At 48.2% G+C, this 19223-nt stretch overlaps 2 protein-coding genes across 2 annotated transcripts; both read right to left on the bottom strand.

Annotated features, from left to right (window-relative positions):
• Positions 1-9228: 9228 nt before the first annotated feature.
• LOC140651387 (olfactory receptor 51Q1-like) lies at positions 9229-11569 on the bottom strand. The gene is given in 4 exon segments (XM_072860841.1): positions 9229-9503; positions 9506-10045; positions 10048-10153; positions 11546-11569. Coding segments are annotated over 4 exon segments (945 nt in total).
• A 4191-nt stretch (positions 11570-15760) lies between these two features.
• LOC140649013 (folate receptor gamma-like) lies at positions 15761-19223 on the bottom strand. Its single transcript, XM_072855612.1, has 5 exons — positions 19194-19223; positions 17726-17968; positions 16870-17058; positions 16374-16509; positions 15761-16113 (listed from the first exon to the last, which is right to left on the bottom strand). Exons 1-5 carry the CDS (start codon positions 19221-19223, stop codon positions 15761-15763), a joined length of 951 nt encoding a protein of 316 aa, XP_072711713.1.

Here is a 19223-nt window from a genome sequence, read left to right as displayed (position 1 = left end):
AAAATCCTTCTAGTCCCCGCGAGGGTACGTGGAAGGTGAGAGCATCTGCTTCATTGAGGTTGTCGCATCAAGACCTTTGCAGCTCAAAGGGAAGAGTAAGTAACAGGGAAAGACACAAAACACACAGAGGAACAAACCTGATAGATAATGGAGACAATAGCAAAGACCAAAACTCTTCAGCCACTAGTTGATGGCTATTAAGAAACTCCAAGCTCAGCTTTGGAGAGCATCAGCCTGGCCTTTGTAGCTGATAAGAAGTGGAAAAGGATGGATGAGAGGATTTGGGATATCTGAGGGTCCTGTGGGACTGTGCAAAACTGATAAAGGATCCCTCAGGGGAAGGGGTGTTGGGGAGGATGGGGTGGGGGGAAATGGAAGGGATGGGATACAAAAGGGGCTGACTGCAGCCACAAAGATGTCAAACACCGGAGCAGACTGCCGGATCCGGTGTTCCGGTGGTGTGGACCGGAGGTGGCGTGCAGCAGCCGTCTGACAGCAGCGGTTGCAGCTCGGTGGCACCTGAGACCCGTTCAGCAGGGGACCGGCCACCCACAGGCATCAGTGACTCCCTGCTGTGGGAAATAAAGTCTGTTGAAGGCTACAGAGGACCATGGAAAGTGAGCGATGGGTCAGAGCAAGAGTCCTGCAAGCTCACTGTTTTCTGTCCGAGCACATGGAGAGGATATGCCGTTTCACGTGCACCGTCCCCTCCATGCTGCTGGTCTCCAGACCTGGTTTGGGCACAACGTTCCTCAGCCTGTTCACATTTTCCTGGACAACCTGTGTGTGCAGCTTCCACCTGCACTAAACCCCACCATTTCTGGGATGAAAACCAATCAGATCCAGGAGAAATCGCTGAGAATAGTTAAAATGCTACTCCTTAATATACTGTTAACATACCCTTAACATACTATTCCTGAAATATTTCCTTGACCATTCCCTTCATTGTTAAAAGCCACACGTAAGCCCTGGGCCCCCATCCAAAGACATTTTCATTATTGTTTTTCAGTGGACCTTGGCTTACAGTCATATAAGGAAACAGGCAGAAAGTACATTTGGTATATACCACAAACCTTTCTAGGCTGGAGCATTACCCCATATGCTCTCTCTGACCATTAACAGACACTGTATTGAACCCAGCAGCTTGTTTTTCTCCAAAGCATCTTCCAAAAAGTTATTCAGTCAAGTTCTAAAAAAACTCAAAAGCTGGAGAATTCAGCATGTTCCTAATGCTTCCACTAACTTTTTCCAGTGGTTAAATATCACCACTGCAGAACGTGCACCTGCTTACGTGGACCCCGAGGAAAACTGCTTTTTGACCCCCACCCTGGGACTCTTTCATTATGCTGGAAACAGGGGGAAAGCAAACTCACCCAGTGAAATCCCTCCCCGGTGGGGTTGCTTTTGAACTCTGCAGAGCAGGTAGCGAGCTGTTGTGTCGATCTCCGCAGCATGGGTATAAATACAGAGTTAAATTAATGTGGCTGCTGGGGTTAGGGAGTCACAGCAATGTGAACAAGAGAAGCATTTGGGTTTAGCGTGATGCACTGCATGAAAAAACATCTTGTCCCTTGCGCAGAGGAATGAGCGAACCTTATGACAGCAACTAGATGAAAAACTCAGATTCCCATTCCCCTGAGCCCTCTCATCCTTGGTTCATGTGTCTTTCTGCCTGAGAGCAACTTCTACACAGCACAGAGAGAAGAAAGCAGACAGCTTGGGTACCATGGCAAGTCTAGCCCTGACAAAACCTAGCTCACCGGAGCTGACTGCCTGAGTGCTCCCAGCTTCTCGGGAGACACTCTCTGCCTGCAGTGAACTCCGTGCTGTCACAAAATGCCAAATGCTACCTGGAAGGCTCTTCAGCCATGCCTGTGCTAAGCTGCAGTGACAGCTGCGCCAGTGCTGTAAACGCACCTGCAGATCTCGCTCCTCGCAGGGCACGCGTCCTGTGTCGCTGGTGTCCCGCGCACATGCTTGCACGACATCCGTGGCACAGCAGGGAGAAGGGAGCTCACGTCTGCGCACGCTGTGTCCTGCGAGAGGCCGTGCAGATCTTCCCTTTGTTTGCCCAGGCTGCCCTCAGGATCGGGTGCATGGCAGGAGGCTGAGGACTGGCTGGATGCTGGAGGAGGTGCTGAGCCTCCTCGGGGTCCCTGTCACGGGGTGTAGATACACCTGCAGATTACAGAAACCCACCTGTGCTGCCAGGGAAGTGCCCTGGGTGCCTAAGCTGCAGCTGGAGGAGATCTAGTGGAGATCCGCACAGGCGTTAGTGCCCGGGCAGCAGCTCAGCTCCCCAGACGCCGGGGATTTTGGCTGAGCCGAGGTGTTTTCCAGCCTGCACGGTCAGTCTTGGCTGGAGCTGAGTGCATGTGCAGGCATGGACATGCAGACACAGTGACAGACACATCTTCAAGCTGAAGGAGCAGAGGTAGACAGGGTGGCTTTGAGGCTGCCCGTGGTCAGAATGGGGCCTCTTCCGGGCACCCCTTTGAGTATTTGAAGCACATCGAGCAGGTGAGATGCCAGGTAGGTCTGTGCCTGCTGCAGCGATGGGGCAGTTTGGGACCTGGAGGTCTCAGTCCAGAGTGTCTCTTTTGGGTAGCTTTTATGCTTAAGAACTTTTTCACCTTAAGCTGGTACCAGCTCCCCAAGACAGGAAGGATATTAGCATCTTATATGCATTCCTTAGCATAGAGGACACCTCTCTATTAAAAACACAGCATCAACCACATCACTTTTCTGGCATGGGGCTAACTGCCTCCTTTACAGTTATGGGGGAGAAATAAGCATTGCTGAGGGATTGTTTGTCCCATCCTAAGATGCATAGCACAGACCAGGTAAGCTCCTGGCAGTGTCTGACTCTCCACTGGATAACGAAGGTGACTATATGCAACTAGAAGGACATCTTTTAGAGGCTTATGGCATTTAGCCCCAAACAAGTGAGTTGTTCCCAAAACGTTGTTTTTGTTTTTTTTGTTTTTTTTTTTTCCCCCCCCATTTTGTGCTCTGATTGTTATTTCTAGCATAATTTATTGACAGGAAAATGAGAGTACGGCACCTGCCACACTGATACAGAAGCCTCACAAGCTGGCTCTTGCATCCCAAGCACAGTTAGTAGGTGTCAGTGGATCAATGCACCATGAATGTGTTTGTTCCTGTTTTCAGCTTGTTTGTTCAAATCAGTGACTTTTACAATCTGCCCAAGGTGCATTCAGCTATGACTGGATAAGTAGCTCCCCAGTATAACCCAGGAGAAGAGCCGCTCTAAAAAGCAGAAGCTGGGAAGCGGGGCACAGCAGAGTTGGACTCTCAGTGTGCAGGACTAGGGAAACCTCCAGGAAAATCCCAGATGGCACCTGGCACAAGGGGGAAAAAAAAAATCTCAAAAGCAGGGCACATTCACATTGTTCCCAGGCTTTTCTCTTTAACCACATTCCCATTTTGGAAATCAAGACCTTCACTTTTGCTGGGATGGAATTCATACCCTTCAAGGTTGTTCTGTGATCCAAACTGAATTGGGTAGTCACAGTGCGTATTGCTCCTCCTGGAGCAATGAATGCCAGTTGTTTTGCATATGGGATGCTAAGATTTGGGCCATATTCAATAACCTGAGTGCTCGGTGTAATCTGCTCTGACAGCCAGACTGGGGGCTGCTAGTGCTAGTTGACAGGAGCAAGGGAGAAGTTTCCCTGCTACGTGTTATATCTGTCAAGAAACGGGCAGTGCTGAAGCAAGCCAATCTGATGAGAAAAAAGGAGAGATATTGGATAGTAAGATGTCTAAGATAGTGGGGTGAGTTTTCTAAAGCATTTCCTTGGGTATAGAAAACCTGCTTTTGACCACTTTCAAATTAAATGTTTAACTGCTATTTTTGCCTCTCCTTCCAGGTGCAATGACATATCCAGCTGAAGAATGATCTGTGTCCAAGTGGTCAGCATGATGTGGGATTTTATTATCCAACTTACCTCATAATTACCCCAAATTCTGGGAAATAAACCCTTATGGGGCCCCAACGACATTTATTGCTGACCTCTGCAGTGCCCCTGATGCTGACAGTGATCAGATCAAGGTGACTCACCCACTAGAAAAGGATAGCTTCCACATCAGTAATTATTTCATCTTCATTCATCAGAAAGACACAGTTTTGCTATTGGGAGCAATGGATTCAGTGTCCATGTATCATTTTTTGAAAAGCTAATCGCTTTAATGCTGGGCCATTTTTACCGCCAGCAAACAACAACCACTAATGACGCATTTTTCTGAAAAATGTGATTTTATCAGATGTTAGGTGGCTGACCCTGCCTTTTGTTTCAGAAGAGAGATAATTTCTTTTACTAGCCCAAAGGTTTTTGTTGGAAGATGAAGCTTGCAGAAGAGCCTTCTTTCTATAAAATGTGCTGATGTAAATAACAGCCTCTGATCACACTTAGCTACTACCCCTCTCTGCTTGATCATTTGTGCTTTTAGGGGTCTTCATGGCTTCACACAGAGAGGGGTCAGAAGGGGAAACCTTGTCTGCATGGGGGTTTCTGACAGGAAACTCTGTGCATCCAGTAATAACACACAATATTACTGTAATAACATTTCTGCTCAAAGTCAGTCAGGTCCTCACACTGAGTCCGGATGAGATACTCATGGGGAGCAAAGTCTGGCTTAAATCCAGGGTGTTCAACAAAAACAAACAAATACACCTTTATGTTTAATAGCTGAGAAATCCAATCTGCCTATGCAATTTGCTGATGAAAATACAGGAAGGCCAAGAGTGATGGTGGGTCTCTACCAAGACCCAAGTATTTATTATTACTGAAATAATACCAAGGAGTTCAAACCCCCATATCACTGCTTAGTGAAGATCAGCATATCACTAGGCAGAAGATGCTATCCTATATGTAGATAAGGAATATCAAAATACACATACAACAAATGAGATGCGCAGGACAGTGGTAGAAAACATACATCTAATGTGAAATTTTTGATAGAAACATGAAAAGTACGAAGAGAAGGAACCTCAAGAGATCTTGTAGTCCATCTGCCACCCTAAAAGGCAACAGCTTACCCAAACCAACCCAGAAGGGCATTTAGTAAATCTGTTCTAACATTCCTGGATGGCACCTCCATAGCTCTCCAAAAAATCTCATGTGTGAAAGGAGTCCTCATGCTTCATATTCCGTGGACCTTCAATTATTTTGTTGCTCTCCTTTTGCTAACGGGTCTTTGTGTTCCTTTACAGAAGGTACCCCCACCTGTGGGTTTGGTGCTGAGAAGAATGGGAAGGTTACTCCGCATGCCCTACTCATACTTTCTCCCTACTCATACAACACCCCTACTCATACTTTCTGACGTAGTCGTCACTTTGGGTTTTATTTTCTTGTTTATTTTAGCAAACTGTGACATTGTTGACTAATGTTTGCCTTGTCATCTCTGGTACTTCCCAAAGCTTTGTTGTAGAGGTGCTGCCTACTCTATTTCTATTTTGAAAAAATAATATAAAAAAGCCTACAGATTAATATTACTGCCAGACTAACCAGTTTGATACTGGTGTTTACTGACATAAATCCTCCCATTCCTACCAGCCCAATGGTGTGAACTGCATTTCTAGTTTCACATCCAGCGTGGAACTGGATCACAGGACATCACATCAGGACAGTTCTGAATTTCAGCCTTCTCCCCGTTGTACTTTCAGTCCTTCTGCCTTGTTCTCACTGACGAATTAATAAGCAGTCTCCCTATCCAATCACCAGAAGGATGCTGAAGTTACACCAAAAATTTTAAATAGTCAGGCAGAATAATAAAGAAAATGTCAGTCTGGTACATTCATATGGAATACACGGATTAAAGGCCAGGCCTTTTAAGCAAGATCTATGTACCCAAAATGACATGACAACAACTATATTCAGACCCAAAGAAACCTCTGTTTTCTTAAAAGCTCATTAATGAAAAAAGTGAATAACTGCAGAAATAAGATAGCTTCCTTCAAATCCCTGTTTGCTTCATCTTTGACAATGAATAATTGATCACTTTTCTTTGAAAAGTCTTTTTTCCAATGAGTTTTGCCTTCACTTTGTGGTAGTTTCATTTAGATCATTCTCCCCTTTCTTGTTTCTGCATATGTTATGTGAAATGTGTCAAAAGCATAATTACAGTCAAGGCAGCTTTAATTTTCTGTTTCTTCCCTGTCAGCCAGGCATGTTACCCTGTCTAAAGGAAAAATTAGATTGCTTTGTCACAATTTGTTCCTAAGAAATTCATGGTCACTGCTACTTATTTCCTTGATATGCCATGCGTGCTCCACAAATATTTAGTTTGTCTATTTCAGTATTTTTCAGGAAATAGATGTTAATCTGACTGGTTTCTAATTCCCTATTGCTTCTTTACCCTTTTCCACCTTTCTGAAGTCAGGGGGTTACCTTCTTCCAGCCTGGTTTTCTGTCTCATTTATCTTCTGTTCATTCTCAAAGATATCTGCCAACAACCTTTGGACTGCTCCTGCCCCCTCTCTAAGTACTCTAAGGGGAACATCACCCTGCCCTTAAACTGCCCTTGTAATTTAAAGCCATCTGTTTTCTTAACTTTTTAACTTTTTTTCCCGTTTCCCCTGATTTCTTACTTTGCTGCTGATGTTAGACTATTTCAGGGAAAAATAGTTTATGATTAAAAAAAAAAAAAAAATGTAATGCATGTTCATATAATTCGTCATTCAATATGCTTCCCTAGCATTTGAATAACAAAGCAGTTCTTACGTTAACCTATGTGTCTAACTAAATGCAAATTGCGTTTTGCCTTCTCCTTCCTTTCAGTTTTTGCTTTATGTGCTCTTGCTATTTCTTTCTGTAAATCATTACTAGTTTGACTAAGCTCAAAAGCTCATGTTTTTTTTCTCATGCTAGGGATCATTGCAAAGGTGGTGATTTATGCATGATGAGTTTTAGTGCCCTTCTTGCTTATTCATTCTAATGATGGGGTTTGGAAAAAAATGCTTTTTTTATCACATCTTTAATGAACTGCATAGCTTCCTGAAAAATATTGTCCCAGACATTTTCCTCATGAGATATTGCTATCTCAGTTTTACCAAGTCCACTTTGCTGAAGTCTAGTGCTTTCAACTACAAAAAACAAACAAGCAAACAAAAAAGCAAATAAAACCCCTACAGAATAAAGATCTTTAAAAAGTTGCAGTCCTGTTCAGTGGCACTGCTTCTTTCCTTGAAATAATTGCCATGGACACCATGGGAAATCTAATATTCCTGTACATGCCTGTAGAGCTCTTGTTTGGGCAAAGCCGTAAGCCCTGGACAAAAGTCAAATATCGCAGGGGAGTGAAAGGTATTTTGGGACAGGGCTGAGACCAAACAGTTTCTCTTCATCTTGCTAACAAATTCTCCCTCTCTACTTGCAGCTGCCCCCCTCCGGCTCTCCATCCCCTCCTGCTCCGGCATGCAGCAGTGCTGGCTGCCACCGTGGCTCCGCTCCTGGCGATCCCCGTGGCGTGCAGCCTGCCCAAGACTGCGTGCATCATCCCCTCCGTGCTGCCAGTCTCATCCTCAGCTCTAACAGCATCCCCAGAACATTGCTTATCCAATGACCCGGGTCACAGCCGTCTTTTGAAGACCAGCCGCCTTCTCCTTTTCAACCCATCAGTCTGGGCACAACGTTCCTCAGCCTGTTCACATTTTCCTGGACAACCTGTGTGTGCAGCTTCCACCTCCACTAAACCCCACCATTTCTGGGATGAAAACCAATCAGATCTGGGAGAAATTGCTGAAAATACTCAACCCTTAGAATTTGTTGTCCTGCAAGGTCTCCAGCGATCATCCCATCCTTTCAGAAAGCTGCACAAACCAAAGCATAACCTCTAACACAGCCAGATTCACTGACCTTCTCCTTCCACACCCCAGAAAATTGCCTGCAGAGCCAGGTTTTTCCAGATCTGCCCCAGCCCGGGGCATTTCAGGTCTCCCAGGTGGATGGAGAAACAGCGGCTCACCTGCAGTTGGAGGTGAGAGGGACGTTGCCTGCCGCGCTCTCCTGCTGCACAGCACCGCTGCAGGAGGATGCCCGGGGGGCACCGGCAGCACTGGCCCCCAGGACACACACCCACGCTGCTCAGACTGCTGCGGACGTCTTCGCTGCCCTTTCGTCTTCCACTCGCCATCGGCAAACCTTTCTTTGACATCTCCGCTGCACTGGCATTTCCCTGAATATCTTGACATTTCCAAAGGAGTCAGTGTGCAAAAGCAGCCCCCACTTTCCTGACCTCCCCCCGTCCACCTCATCCCGATGCCTGCTTGCTGCCTGGCTGCCCTCCTGAGACATGGTCTTACTGCCTCGAATGGGGCTGTTTTTTTTTTTTTCCTTTTCACCTGAGCTCACTGTCAGAACACTGCCCAACTCGAGCCTGACTCCTGGCTCAGGGATTTTCCAGGTTGGGATTTTCAGAGCCTGTTTGGTGTTCAGGGTGCCCCAACGTGGTGGACCAGGGCCAACCCACACTGACAGCATGAATTGCTCAGACCTGTTTCTACAGGCAGCAGCACAGGGACCCCACTACAGTGGATCTCTCTGGAATCTGCTCCCAACCTTCAGTCTCTCCTATACCCGTCTCCCAAACTCCTGGTCCCTCTGATCCAGACCTCAGACCCCAGACCCCTCACCCTCCCTGCTCCCTGCTTTGGCCAGAAGTTCACTGGTGGATTGCACACACCTGCAAACACACACATTCCTTTAATAATTCCTTAATAATTCCCAATAATTCCTGCTGTCAGCCCTTCCTCTAAGCATCCCATGATAAATCCTGTACAGTTCCATAATTCTCTTGTTCAATCCTCAAATTCTCCCGCAGGCACCCCACAAAAATCCTACACCCATTTAGGCAATAATCTAGCAATTTGCATAGTGTCCTGGAGAGAGTTTCTTCTGATGAATTGCTCTAGTTTCCAAACAGGGACAATGGCTAAACCATTCACCTCTGATGGTCTTAGGAGCAGTAGATGTAGAGGAATGAGCCTGGCTGGTTTTCCCCACCTTGTCACTGTCCCTCCCATCTCTGGCCTTTGTGGTCACCTGAGCAGACATTGTCAGCTATCCTTGCCCATGGACTCAGTCAGCAGAGCCCCTAATGAATCACAGGGTATCATTAAAATAGGAAGCATTTTCACCCAGAGGATGCACAGTGGGAAGATGTGTGCATTTGAGATGTTGACCTGGCCCATGGCACACAGGCACGTCATACCAGGTCTCGTCCCACAGCTGTGACCTGTCCCTGCCTCATACAGGGATACCCGGGCAAGAGGGCCATGAGGACACCCCTGCAGATCTCTTTAGTTTTTATGCTGTAGATGATGGGGCTCAGCATGGGAAGGACCGGCAGGTGGACGTTGGCCACGAAGACATGAGTGAGAGGGCAAGCATGCTGGCCATACCAGTGAACCATGGACAAGCCAACCATGGGGATGTACAGGATCAGGGCTGCCAGGATATGGGACAGGCAGTTGTTCAAAGGTTGAGAGGCTCCCTCTGGGATGCGATGCTCAGAATGGCCCTAGCAATCAGTATACATGACACAAAGGCGAGGATGCGGACTAAGATCAGAAAGAGACTGGCTGAAGCGAAGCCATACCAGTTATTGAACATAATGTCTGCACACACCAGCTTGATCAGGTCCAGATGCAGACAGTAGGCGTGGGAGGGCACATGGGACTGGCAGAAGGGCAATCCTTTTAACTCCACAAATGGGGGTACAGTTGGTAAGGCACATCTGCACAGGGCAGCCAGCCCAACCCTGCCTATTCTGGCACTGGTGAGGATGGAGGAGTATTTCTGTGGGTAGCAGATGGCCACATAGTGACCAAAGGCCATGGCCAGAAGCACTGAGGACTCCAAGAACAAGGATAAATGAGTTAAAAAAGATTGAGCAAAACAAATATCAAGATTAAGCTGCCTGGCATCACACCAGAATACACTCATCACAGTTGGCATTGTAGACAGAGACAAACACAAACTGGTGGTGGCCAGCATGGAGAGGAATTGGTACATGGGCTTGGATCAGTCCTGGTAACAAACAGGATTGTGATGTTCCCCAGAAGTGGCACAACACAAATGAAGGTGAAGGGGAGAGAGCCAGATGCTGACAGTTTCCAGCCCTCAGATGCCTGTAAGGATAAATGTGACTGATGTGGAGGTGGACTTCTTGAGAGACACGATGTACCAGAGATGGCCTGCAGTGAAAAAGAAATATCAAAGAAATCAAAGTAGCAAGTCTAAGAGGACATAGCAAACACATGTAAATGTGGCAGATGTGAAACCAAAGCTGAAAGAACACAGATGTCAAAGGGGGACATGGACCAGATGCCACAAACTTCAGTTCCTGGAGAGCCCAGCAGATAGGCGTTCAGTTATCTTAAGGTAAGGCCATACACAGAAGACATCTATAGAGCAGCTCATTTTGGGGTTCTCCTTCTCTGCATCACATGAGCTGCAGCCTTGTAACGTAGTTTTCAGAGAGAGTATGCTGCTTATAAAAATAGTTCTGTGCATACTAAATATGGGAGATTTGAAAAATCTACCTGTGTCATATCATTATTTTACAAAAACCTTAGTTCAACAATTGGCACCTGTCACAGATTCAGAGTGACAGTGCACTTCACTCATAAGAGAGAAGCAAAAATATAGTTTATTGATATAGAACAGGGAGTTAACAAAGTTCAATGCGAGAGTGATTTAACAAGATTCAATGGCAAGGTGCGCTTGAGTATTTACTGTGTAGAGGACAGGGTCAGGCAAAACCGTCAGGGAGATCCTCCCATTGATTCACGAGGTTCAGAAAAGGACCCCCTTGCATTCTAAACTCCTTCTCAGAGAGAAGTCTAGGTGCAGCTAGACCCAATCCTAGTCACAGGCTTGGTCAATGGTTTATATCTAAAGGATTATATATGCACAATCAATCCCTTATATCACTTAGTTAAGATTTCAAAGTTTCGCATGCTATTAGTCCCTTACTGAGGATCTGTTGTGGCGAGGAATATCTCAGCCTCGAGGAGTAACCTTGCGAGGCGTCCCTGCTCAAGGGGAGATCCTGGCGTGCAGCCCACTGCCCTGCAGGAGAGCTCAAAGGGCTTTTGGGCTGCTCGCTACTTATGGGGGGGTAAGATGATTGACTTATAGTCATATTTGCACACTGACCACAGATTTTAGTTTCTTAGGTGGGCACATTGCACTGTAGCCCTTGGCTATTGTGTTGTTCTGTCTCCCGAATCCCCTTTGAGCTGGATACAGCCATCATGACCAGATGCATCCATTACGACCATCACTGGTGGTTATCACCTGAGCAGGGTTACCGGAGATAAAGGTCAGGGGAAGCACACCGTTACAGCACCAAAGAGCTCTTGCAGTTTTCTTGCTCGAAGCATTTGGACAAAGACTATGATCTTGGCAGTAGGTCTATAGCTGGGTGAAAAAAGTTCCCTTTTACACATTGGTCCCATGGCACGGAGCAGCCCTTGGAGTCCCTGGGGAGCACCGGCAGCACCCGCAGAGCTTCCTACCAGCACAGCTGACCCTTCCTTCATCCCCCCTGCTTTGGCCAGCACTTGCTGTAGAGCCAGGCAGAGCAACAGGCATCTCTGTGCCGACTGTCCAGGGTGCTGGGTAAGGTCCTCTGGCAGCAGGCTCACAGAAGAGTTATTTACCCCGTGCATTGCATGTAGGCTGTGAGAAGAGGGCTCCTTTGGTCAGACACCAGCCCCTCCAGCAATCTCTCTGACCAGGAGCCCTACAGACAGATATCCACATGTAAAGCTGGTGGCATTCCTGGTCTCCAAGCTGCCCTTGCAGTAGAAAGGGCACTGCCAGCCACCCAGCATGCAAGTGCTTACCAGTGAGTTGATGCTCAGGACTGGAAGTCTCTGCTGTGCTGGGGCTCCTCATTTACAGCTCTGTGGGGTCTCACTGTGCACTGGGCTCCTCCAAGCCTTGTTCTGCCTCTATTCTCCAGCTCGAGCATCTGGCTTCTCTATGAGACATGCAGAAAGCTTTGTGTGCCCCAAAGCACAGCTTTCTTCTGTGAATAGAAGTTGGACTAGATGATGATTGTTAGCCAGGTCACTAACAACAGGCAAGCCTGCAGCAGCCTGCCTGGCCCCTCTTGAGCCTGCAGATTGCTGGGTCCACAGAGAGGGGACATGGACCAGGCAACAACTCAGGGGCTGCACAGGACACAGGGAGGGCTCCTGCATCTGCTTTCAAGATGACAGAGCCAGGTCTCCAAGCAATGCCCTGGCTGGGTGAGAGCCCGGCCAGGAGCTTGCATCACGCTCATTAGTAGCTTCGTGCTGAGCTACCACCCTGTGAACCCCGTGGTTCAGCAGCCACAGGGCCAGTGAGCTTCTGCCACCTCCCCACGCACCTGCAATCTGTGCAACTCATCCTCGGATGGCCCAGACAGACTGGTGAGCTGGCAGAGGAGAGGGCATGAAAATGGACTTACTTTATTTTTTTTTTTTAAAGGCCATGACTTGTGAAGAACCCAAATAGGTTTTATTGACACAGGTGTCAGTGCTGGAAAAAGTCAGAGATGTTGTTAAAAATGTGTTAAATATCTTACTCTAAGGGACTGTGGTTTGAGTGGGGAGGCTCCCAGACCTCCCTTCCTAACCTACACAATTTTTTGACTTTATGATCCTGGTGCCCTGCTCCTGTGAGGAAGGAGGGTCCCTGCAGGAGGGGCTGGCAGGGAGCTGCTGGTGAGGGATCTACAGGCTCTTCCAAGGAGGACCGTGGAGTAGTAGGGAGATGCAAGTCCTAGTCCTCTCTGCAGTGTGATTAAGGAGACCCACACCACAGCTGAACCCCTTCCTGACCCCCAGCCCACATGGTAACATTGCTCAGGATGTTTTCAGAGGGTTTTGGAGTTGTCAGCCCAGCATGCCCACAGTATCCAGGACCAATCCAAATTCATGTGTGATGGCAAAGGAAACATCACCCAGATCTTCCCCTAATTCATGTTGGTCCTTGAGGATACAGAAAGAAAATGGATGTTATTTGTTGCATGGAGGGGCACCATGTAAAGTGCATGTCCTACCTGAAGGGCACCTACCAAGCACACAGCCTGGGACAGAGCCAGGGGAAAGCTGGAGGCTGTGAAACTAAAGAAACAGCCAAACTGTTCCATGCACCATTTCAGCTGAAAGATGCTGTCAGCCACAGCAAATCCTGATGAGATCAGTGCAGGGACAGCAGAACCCCTCAGCCCCTGCATGCTCAGAGAGCTGTTGGACAAATGCAAGAGCATTGGTCAGGGGAAGAGGAGTAATTGCTAGCTCCAGCTACACAATGACTCATGTAAGGCTCGTGAAGTGAGGCAACATGCACAGGCCGCAGAACAGGGCTACAAAGGTGAAATCATTAGCTGGTGATCTGCAGCACAGATTATAGGAGCTCTTTGCTGAAGCAGAACCTCAGCCCTCCTGCAACACAACTCCTAACAGGCAGACCTCACTGTTACTCACAGCTGCTCTAGCAGAGACATTTGGGTAGCTCCTCAGCCTGGTTCACCCCAGTGGGTTAGTAAACAGCAGAAGAGGGTGGACAGAGACAAGTGAGGCAATGTTGGGCCAGTCTGATGTTTTGAGATATCATGAGCAATGTAAGGTCAGTGCTTCCCCATTGCAGTCAGCTGTCAGCATTTGCTATGTAGAGGAAAGGAGCATATCTAGGCTTGCAGATGAACATGGTGACTGTTCCAACAGTTAAGGAGCTAAACCTTTGTAAGCTGGGTCTTTTTCCTATCTGTAAGATTCCCTTCAGTTCTCTCCATTCTTCAAGAGATTTTCTTTGAAAACAGTATCATTGAAATAATGAGTGAACAGCGATATTTACAATGCTAGGACTAATGCACAAATGATTGCAGAGTCAAAGTCTATCACAAGAAACAATCAAATACAGAGGAGAGAACAGGCAAAACTTCAACCTTTTAGCTCAACTCAGGGCTGAGCAGATAAACTTAGACTGTGATAAGAGATGGACAGCTGATCTAATCAGCCTCTTCTCTTCAAGGATGCCTTTTTCTAGAATAGCTTCATAAAGCAAAACCTTTCTATAGTACACAATGAATGATTCCAGCTCAAGTAATAACATTAAGTTGTTGACTCTGCTCACCAGACACAAATCTGGGAGCGGGCAGCAGGTAGACATTTTCCATGATGATGTGAATGAGAGGGGAAGCATGCTTGCCATACCAGTGAACCATGGACAAGACAACCAGGATCAGGACTGCCAGGATATGGGACAGGCAGTTGTTCAAATCCTTGAGATGGTCAGAATGGGCCTAGCAATATATGGCATGAAAGTGAGGATGAGGTCAAAAGTCAGAAAGAATTGCTACAGCAGAGCCATACCAGTTATCAAATGCAATGTCTATACAGACCAGCTTGATCAGGTCCCAATGCAGACAGTAATGGTAACCTTAATTCCAGAAGTGGATGAATGCTTGATAAGACACTTGGACCAGCCCAGGACACCAGCCTGATCCTGCCTATCCTGGCACTGGTGAGCATGCAGGAGTATCTCAGCAGGTAGTAGATGGCCACATAACGATCAAAGGTCAGGCTGGAAGCACAGATGAGCGTGGCAAAGCTCCCCTTTGCCATTCCTTTCAGAAGTTGCTAAAGTTTTGCTAGAGGCTTGTTTTCACTTCTGAGGAAAAAAAAAATAAGCACAGCAGTGAGCTACTTACGACGTCTGCAAGTCCCATGTGGGAGGCTGTGAACCATTGCCCCCAGGGGAAGAGAAAGTTTTGAAGCAACACATATACAGCCAAAACCAGGTCACAGGCAGGAGGAAAGCTGTTCCAGTCAACCTGAACTGCACAGCTGTAGCTAAGGAGAGGGAGCTTTACACATACAATCTCTGGACAGCTGCAGGACAAGGACAGTTCTGCTAAGATGCTCCTCTTTCAGCTCCACTTGCTGGGCTGAAAAAGCAGGTGCCACTTGCACCAGGCTGCAGCAGCAATCTGTATTTAGCTCCAGCAATCCATGCACAGGAGGTCAGACTCTTCCTGCACCCAGCTTTGAGAGGCCTGCCTCGGAGGGAAGAGGAAGCAGCACAGAAGAGAGGCTGTGACCAGGGAGGAGACATTACAGATGCTGCTCATGGCTAGCTGTGGTCTGCTGCAGGAGTCCCAGTGTGGACATGCAGGCAACACTGCACCTCCTCCAGCAGGATGGGGCAGAGCACAGCAGCTAAGGAGCCATCAGATCTACCTCTTTCCTACCCCCAGGCAGACTCCTACATGTACAGATCCCCACACCCACCACCACCCAGTCCAGCAGCCTTGTTCCACCTCCAGAGCACTTCCACCTCCTTGATAGTACTTAACTTCAGTACAGCAAGGCTGATTCACAGGAGTATTTTATTATCATCCCCACCCTTCAGGGAGTCAGAGCAGCCTGAAAGACCAGACACCAGACCTCAGCCAAGCACTGCCAGCCCAGCACACAGCCAGGAGGTGGGAACAGATGTGAAGGAGCTCCTACATCAGAGCAAAGACACACGGTATTGCCCTTCCTAGGATGGCAAGGAAATAACTGCCTTTGTCAGCAGCTGAAAGCAAATGCAGGTATCGAGGTCCAACACCATAACTCATGCAGAGCACTTACTGGGGTGTGTGACCAGTTTGAGCAGATGGACTTAAGTTACCTATGCCAGCTCCTCTTCTAGGGCAGCTGGAGCAGTCCAAGCCATGTCCCTTCAGGGAGCAGTCACAGGGACCCCCATCCATGGGATCCACAGCCCCTAGCTCCCACAAGGGCCAGAGGCAGCAAGACCAGGACAGGCCATGGCAGAGCACACAAGGCTTTGTCAGTCTCAGGAATCACGTTCTCCATCCAAGCAGATCCTCCCGATCTCTTTTTCCAAGCGTAGTACTTGGCCACAACCACATTGGGGTTTCCCTGGGCAGGGTCAAACCACATCTGGATGCAGCGTCCACTGCCCCGGTGCTCTGTGGTGTATTTGTAGGAGTTGGACCAGATTTTCTCACACAGGTCTTTTGGTCGGGGGAAGACGTGGCTGAAGGGTCTACACATGGAGCCCCAAGGACAGCGGTTCGTTCCTGAAGACAGACCACCAGAAAACAATATGATTAGCACTTCACTTATGTCCTTTCACCTGGGAGGAGCAGGTCACCTGCCCACAGCCCATCACTGCATCTTAGCTGATGGACGGTGGCTTGGCCACCTTCTAGTCAGCAACCCCACAGACAGGCAAGAGCGATTAGGGGTCTTGGCTCCAGCCACCGGGCAGGCAGCAGTGACACTGCCAGGGGCTTGCCTGCAGGGGTGAGGAGAGGCTTGGTCCACACAGCCCACTAACCTGTTGCCCAGTTCCAGCCCTTGTGCCAGTTCTCTTTGCACGTGACATAGTCCTTGCAATCCTCCCACCACTCATCACAGTCCTCTTTGCAGAGTGGCACATGAAGAATCCTCTCCCGACGCCAGCTGCTGTCAGCCTGCAAGGGAACAGGACCATGTGCACACTGGTGGTGGCCCTTGAAAGTTAAGGGGCAGGAGCTGCCACATCCCAGATTCCCCCCCAGCCCCTTCCATTGGGCTCCAGAGCTGACCTCAAGAGTTTCACCCCCAGCAGAGACATGCCTTGACAACAAGCAATTCTTCCATCAGCCTGTCTGACTACCTGAGCAGAGACTAGCAAAGTCCTCTGAATCTTTCCACCCAGTAGGAAAGTTTGCAGTGTCCCTGGAAAGCACGCTCCCATACATGCCAGGGGTATACTATATGGGGGACCAGCATATAACATCATGTGGCCAGCACAAGCCCTGTTGTCTTAGTGACAGCAGATCTGATCCTACCTGGTCAATCCAGGGCCCCAAGTTGGGTGAGCACTCATACAAGCATGTGTCCTGGATGAAGTGGCGCTTGCACTTGGGTGGCATCAGCCCACAATGGTTCCAGTTGAAGTTGTACAGGTTGGATTGGTCCTTGTGGGCTTCTGAACTGGTGTTGGCTGTGCAGCAGGCGTTGTCCTTCCAGGGAGCACACTACAACGGAGCAAGAGACAAGGCTGGGCAGGGAGGGCAGGCAGCAGCTCGGGGGAGTCAGAGGATGCTGCAGGTGCCAGTTCCCTGCATAGCCTACAGCAAGAACCCTTCAGCAGCAGGAACCTCTCCTCCAGCAAACCCTTGGGCACTTTGGACTGAAGAGTTCAGGGCTGCAGCAAGATGGAGTTGGAGGGAGAGCAGAAGGACGACTCTGAAGGTCAGATCCTCACCAGGCATTAGTGCCAGCTTGAGGAATAGGAACAAACTCCCTTCTCTTGCACCCTGGCTTGCTCTTAGCCCCATCCCCACCAAGGACCTAGGGGCAAAGCTCTTCAATTAGCAAGAGGAGGCTCTAACACAGAGAGGGAGCAGAAAACAGTGTCTTTCCCTGCCATCCTTTACCTTGTTCTGATCTTGGGTACCTAAGCTTTGGGAAGGGGATGCCTCCTGGGTGAAAAAGGGGTGACATTGGGCCGACAGAAATCCTCACACCACTGCATCTGCCCTAGCTATTTGCTAGAAGAAAACAGCAAACAAATGGGCCTTGTACTCAGCACAGGCTTTCTTCCTCAGGCAAGTAGTTGCTAAACCCAAAGCACAAACCAGCCCATATGATCTGGGGAGGTAGGCACAGGGGACCCAGACAATCCCATCAGCAGAGTCGTACCTGGTCATGCAGCATCCCCTCTGGGCCAGGCTTGGTTTTGTGGTGTTTGGCATCCATACAGATGTTCAGCAATGGGTCCTTCACAGGCATCACCGTGGAGGCAGCCAGCAGCACAAGCAGCACCTGCCCCACTCCCATCCCCACAGCCAGTCCAGTTGGACTGGGGAGCTGGGAGGTTACAGAGCTGTACGGAAACGGGACAGCACAGGAGGGGTTTTGCTGCAAGCAGCAGTAAACAAGGTGCTGCGAGGGCCAGGAACTCCCAAGGACACACCAGCAGACCATCAGCAACTCACAGCACCAAGGACACAAGTGCAGCCCCACGCAAGCAAGGCTGTGAAGTCAGCTAAATGTTGTCCTCTGGACAACCCCGCAGAGACCAACAGCCCTTTTTAGTGCTTGGGCTCTTCAACAGTTAACCTCAAACATCCCTGATCAAAAAGAGGATGCTGGGCAAGACCCATTCAAATTGGGGTCCTTTTGCATCAAACCACCCCACTGTTTGAGTGCAGAGCTTTCAGCTCACAAACCTTCTGCAACTAGACGTTGCTAGTTAAGGGATCCCTTTAGCTAGTGGTTCAGAGGAGGTCATTAAACACACTAGCACACTGACATCTTGTGTAGACCATGAGCTGCAGGAGGCCCACCTTGTTTTCAGGAGTACGTTAAGAGAGGAAGGCATTTTCTTTGGTTTATCCACATCTGGGCCTTTAGAGACCCACACCTAAGGTGTCCAAAGGAGACCTGACTTGAGCAATAAAAGGCCCTTCACATAATCATGCCTTAGCCTCCGCTACCCACCTAAAGGCTGGTAGGACTTTTATAGTAAGTTACTAAAAAAAAAAACCCAACCAAGAAAAACCCCCCAAACCAAACAACAAACCACAGTACTCCCTCACATTCCTTGTCAATACAGCATAATGGCCTAAAACAATCACCTTTTAAGAAACATTTTGCAAAACACAGAAGCAAGACAAACCATTTACAGCATTAAAATAGCATAAAACAACACAGAAGACAGCAATTACAGAACTAAGGAAGCAGACACATAAATTTGAGGACTAGGAAGTAGCTAACATGCATCATAACCATATGTATAACAAAAAAAAAAAAAAACAAACCACCAAACCCCTAAAAACCAGCTATCAACCTTACCAGCCCAGATGCCTCTAAACTCTCTGTAACACCTTAAAAACACTCAGCACAGCAATTTCCTGGGGTCAGCTTTAATAGGAAAGCCTTCTAACACAGGTGCTGGCACTTGAAAGTACCTTCCTAATATGTTTAACGAGGTTTAACGTCTCCTGGCATTTGTTACCTTAGAAGCAGTTCTGGTGACAACCAGCTTGTCCAGCCTCTTTCACAAGCAACACCCTCTTGCCTGGGAAACAGCCTAGTGGTTTTTTTCCAAAGGCAGGTCTCTTATCAGCCTTACCCATTCATAACAAGCCCTTTTTCCTCTACTCGCCTTACACCAGGCAGTTTTGGTTTGCACCAT

This window comes from Ciconia boyciana, chromosome 1, assembly GCF_034638445.1.
Source record: "Ciconia boyciana chromosome 1, ASM3463844v1, whole genome shotgun sequence".
NCBI classification, from domain to species: Eukaryota; Metazoa; Chordata; class Aves; order Ciconiiformes; family Ciconiidae; genus Ciconia; species Ciconia boyciana.
Note: the sequence above shows the minus strand (reverse complement) of the source record. Positions and strands in the feature narration are given on the sequence as shown.

Coding starts and splice junctions, on each gene's coding strand:
- LOC140649013 (XM_072855612.1), bottom strand. CDS start 19,223: ATGGTGCAAACCAAAACTGCCTGGTGTAAG. Junction 17,969..19,193: donor CCAAAACTGCCTGGTGTAAG/GCGAGTAGAGGA, acceptor TGGCCCTCGCAG/CACCTTGTTTACTGCTGCTT. Junction 16,510..16,869: donor TGGGGCCCTGGATTGACCAG/GTAGGATCAGAT, acceptor GTTCCCTTGCAG/GCTGACAGCAGCTGGCGTCG.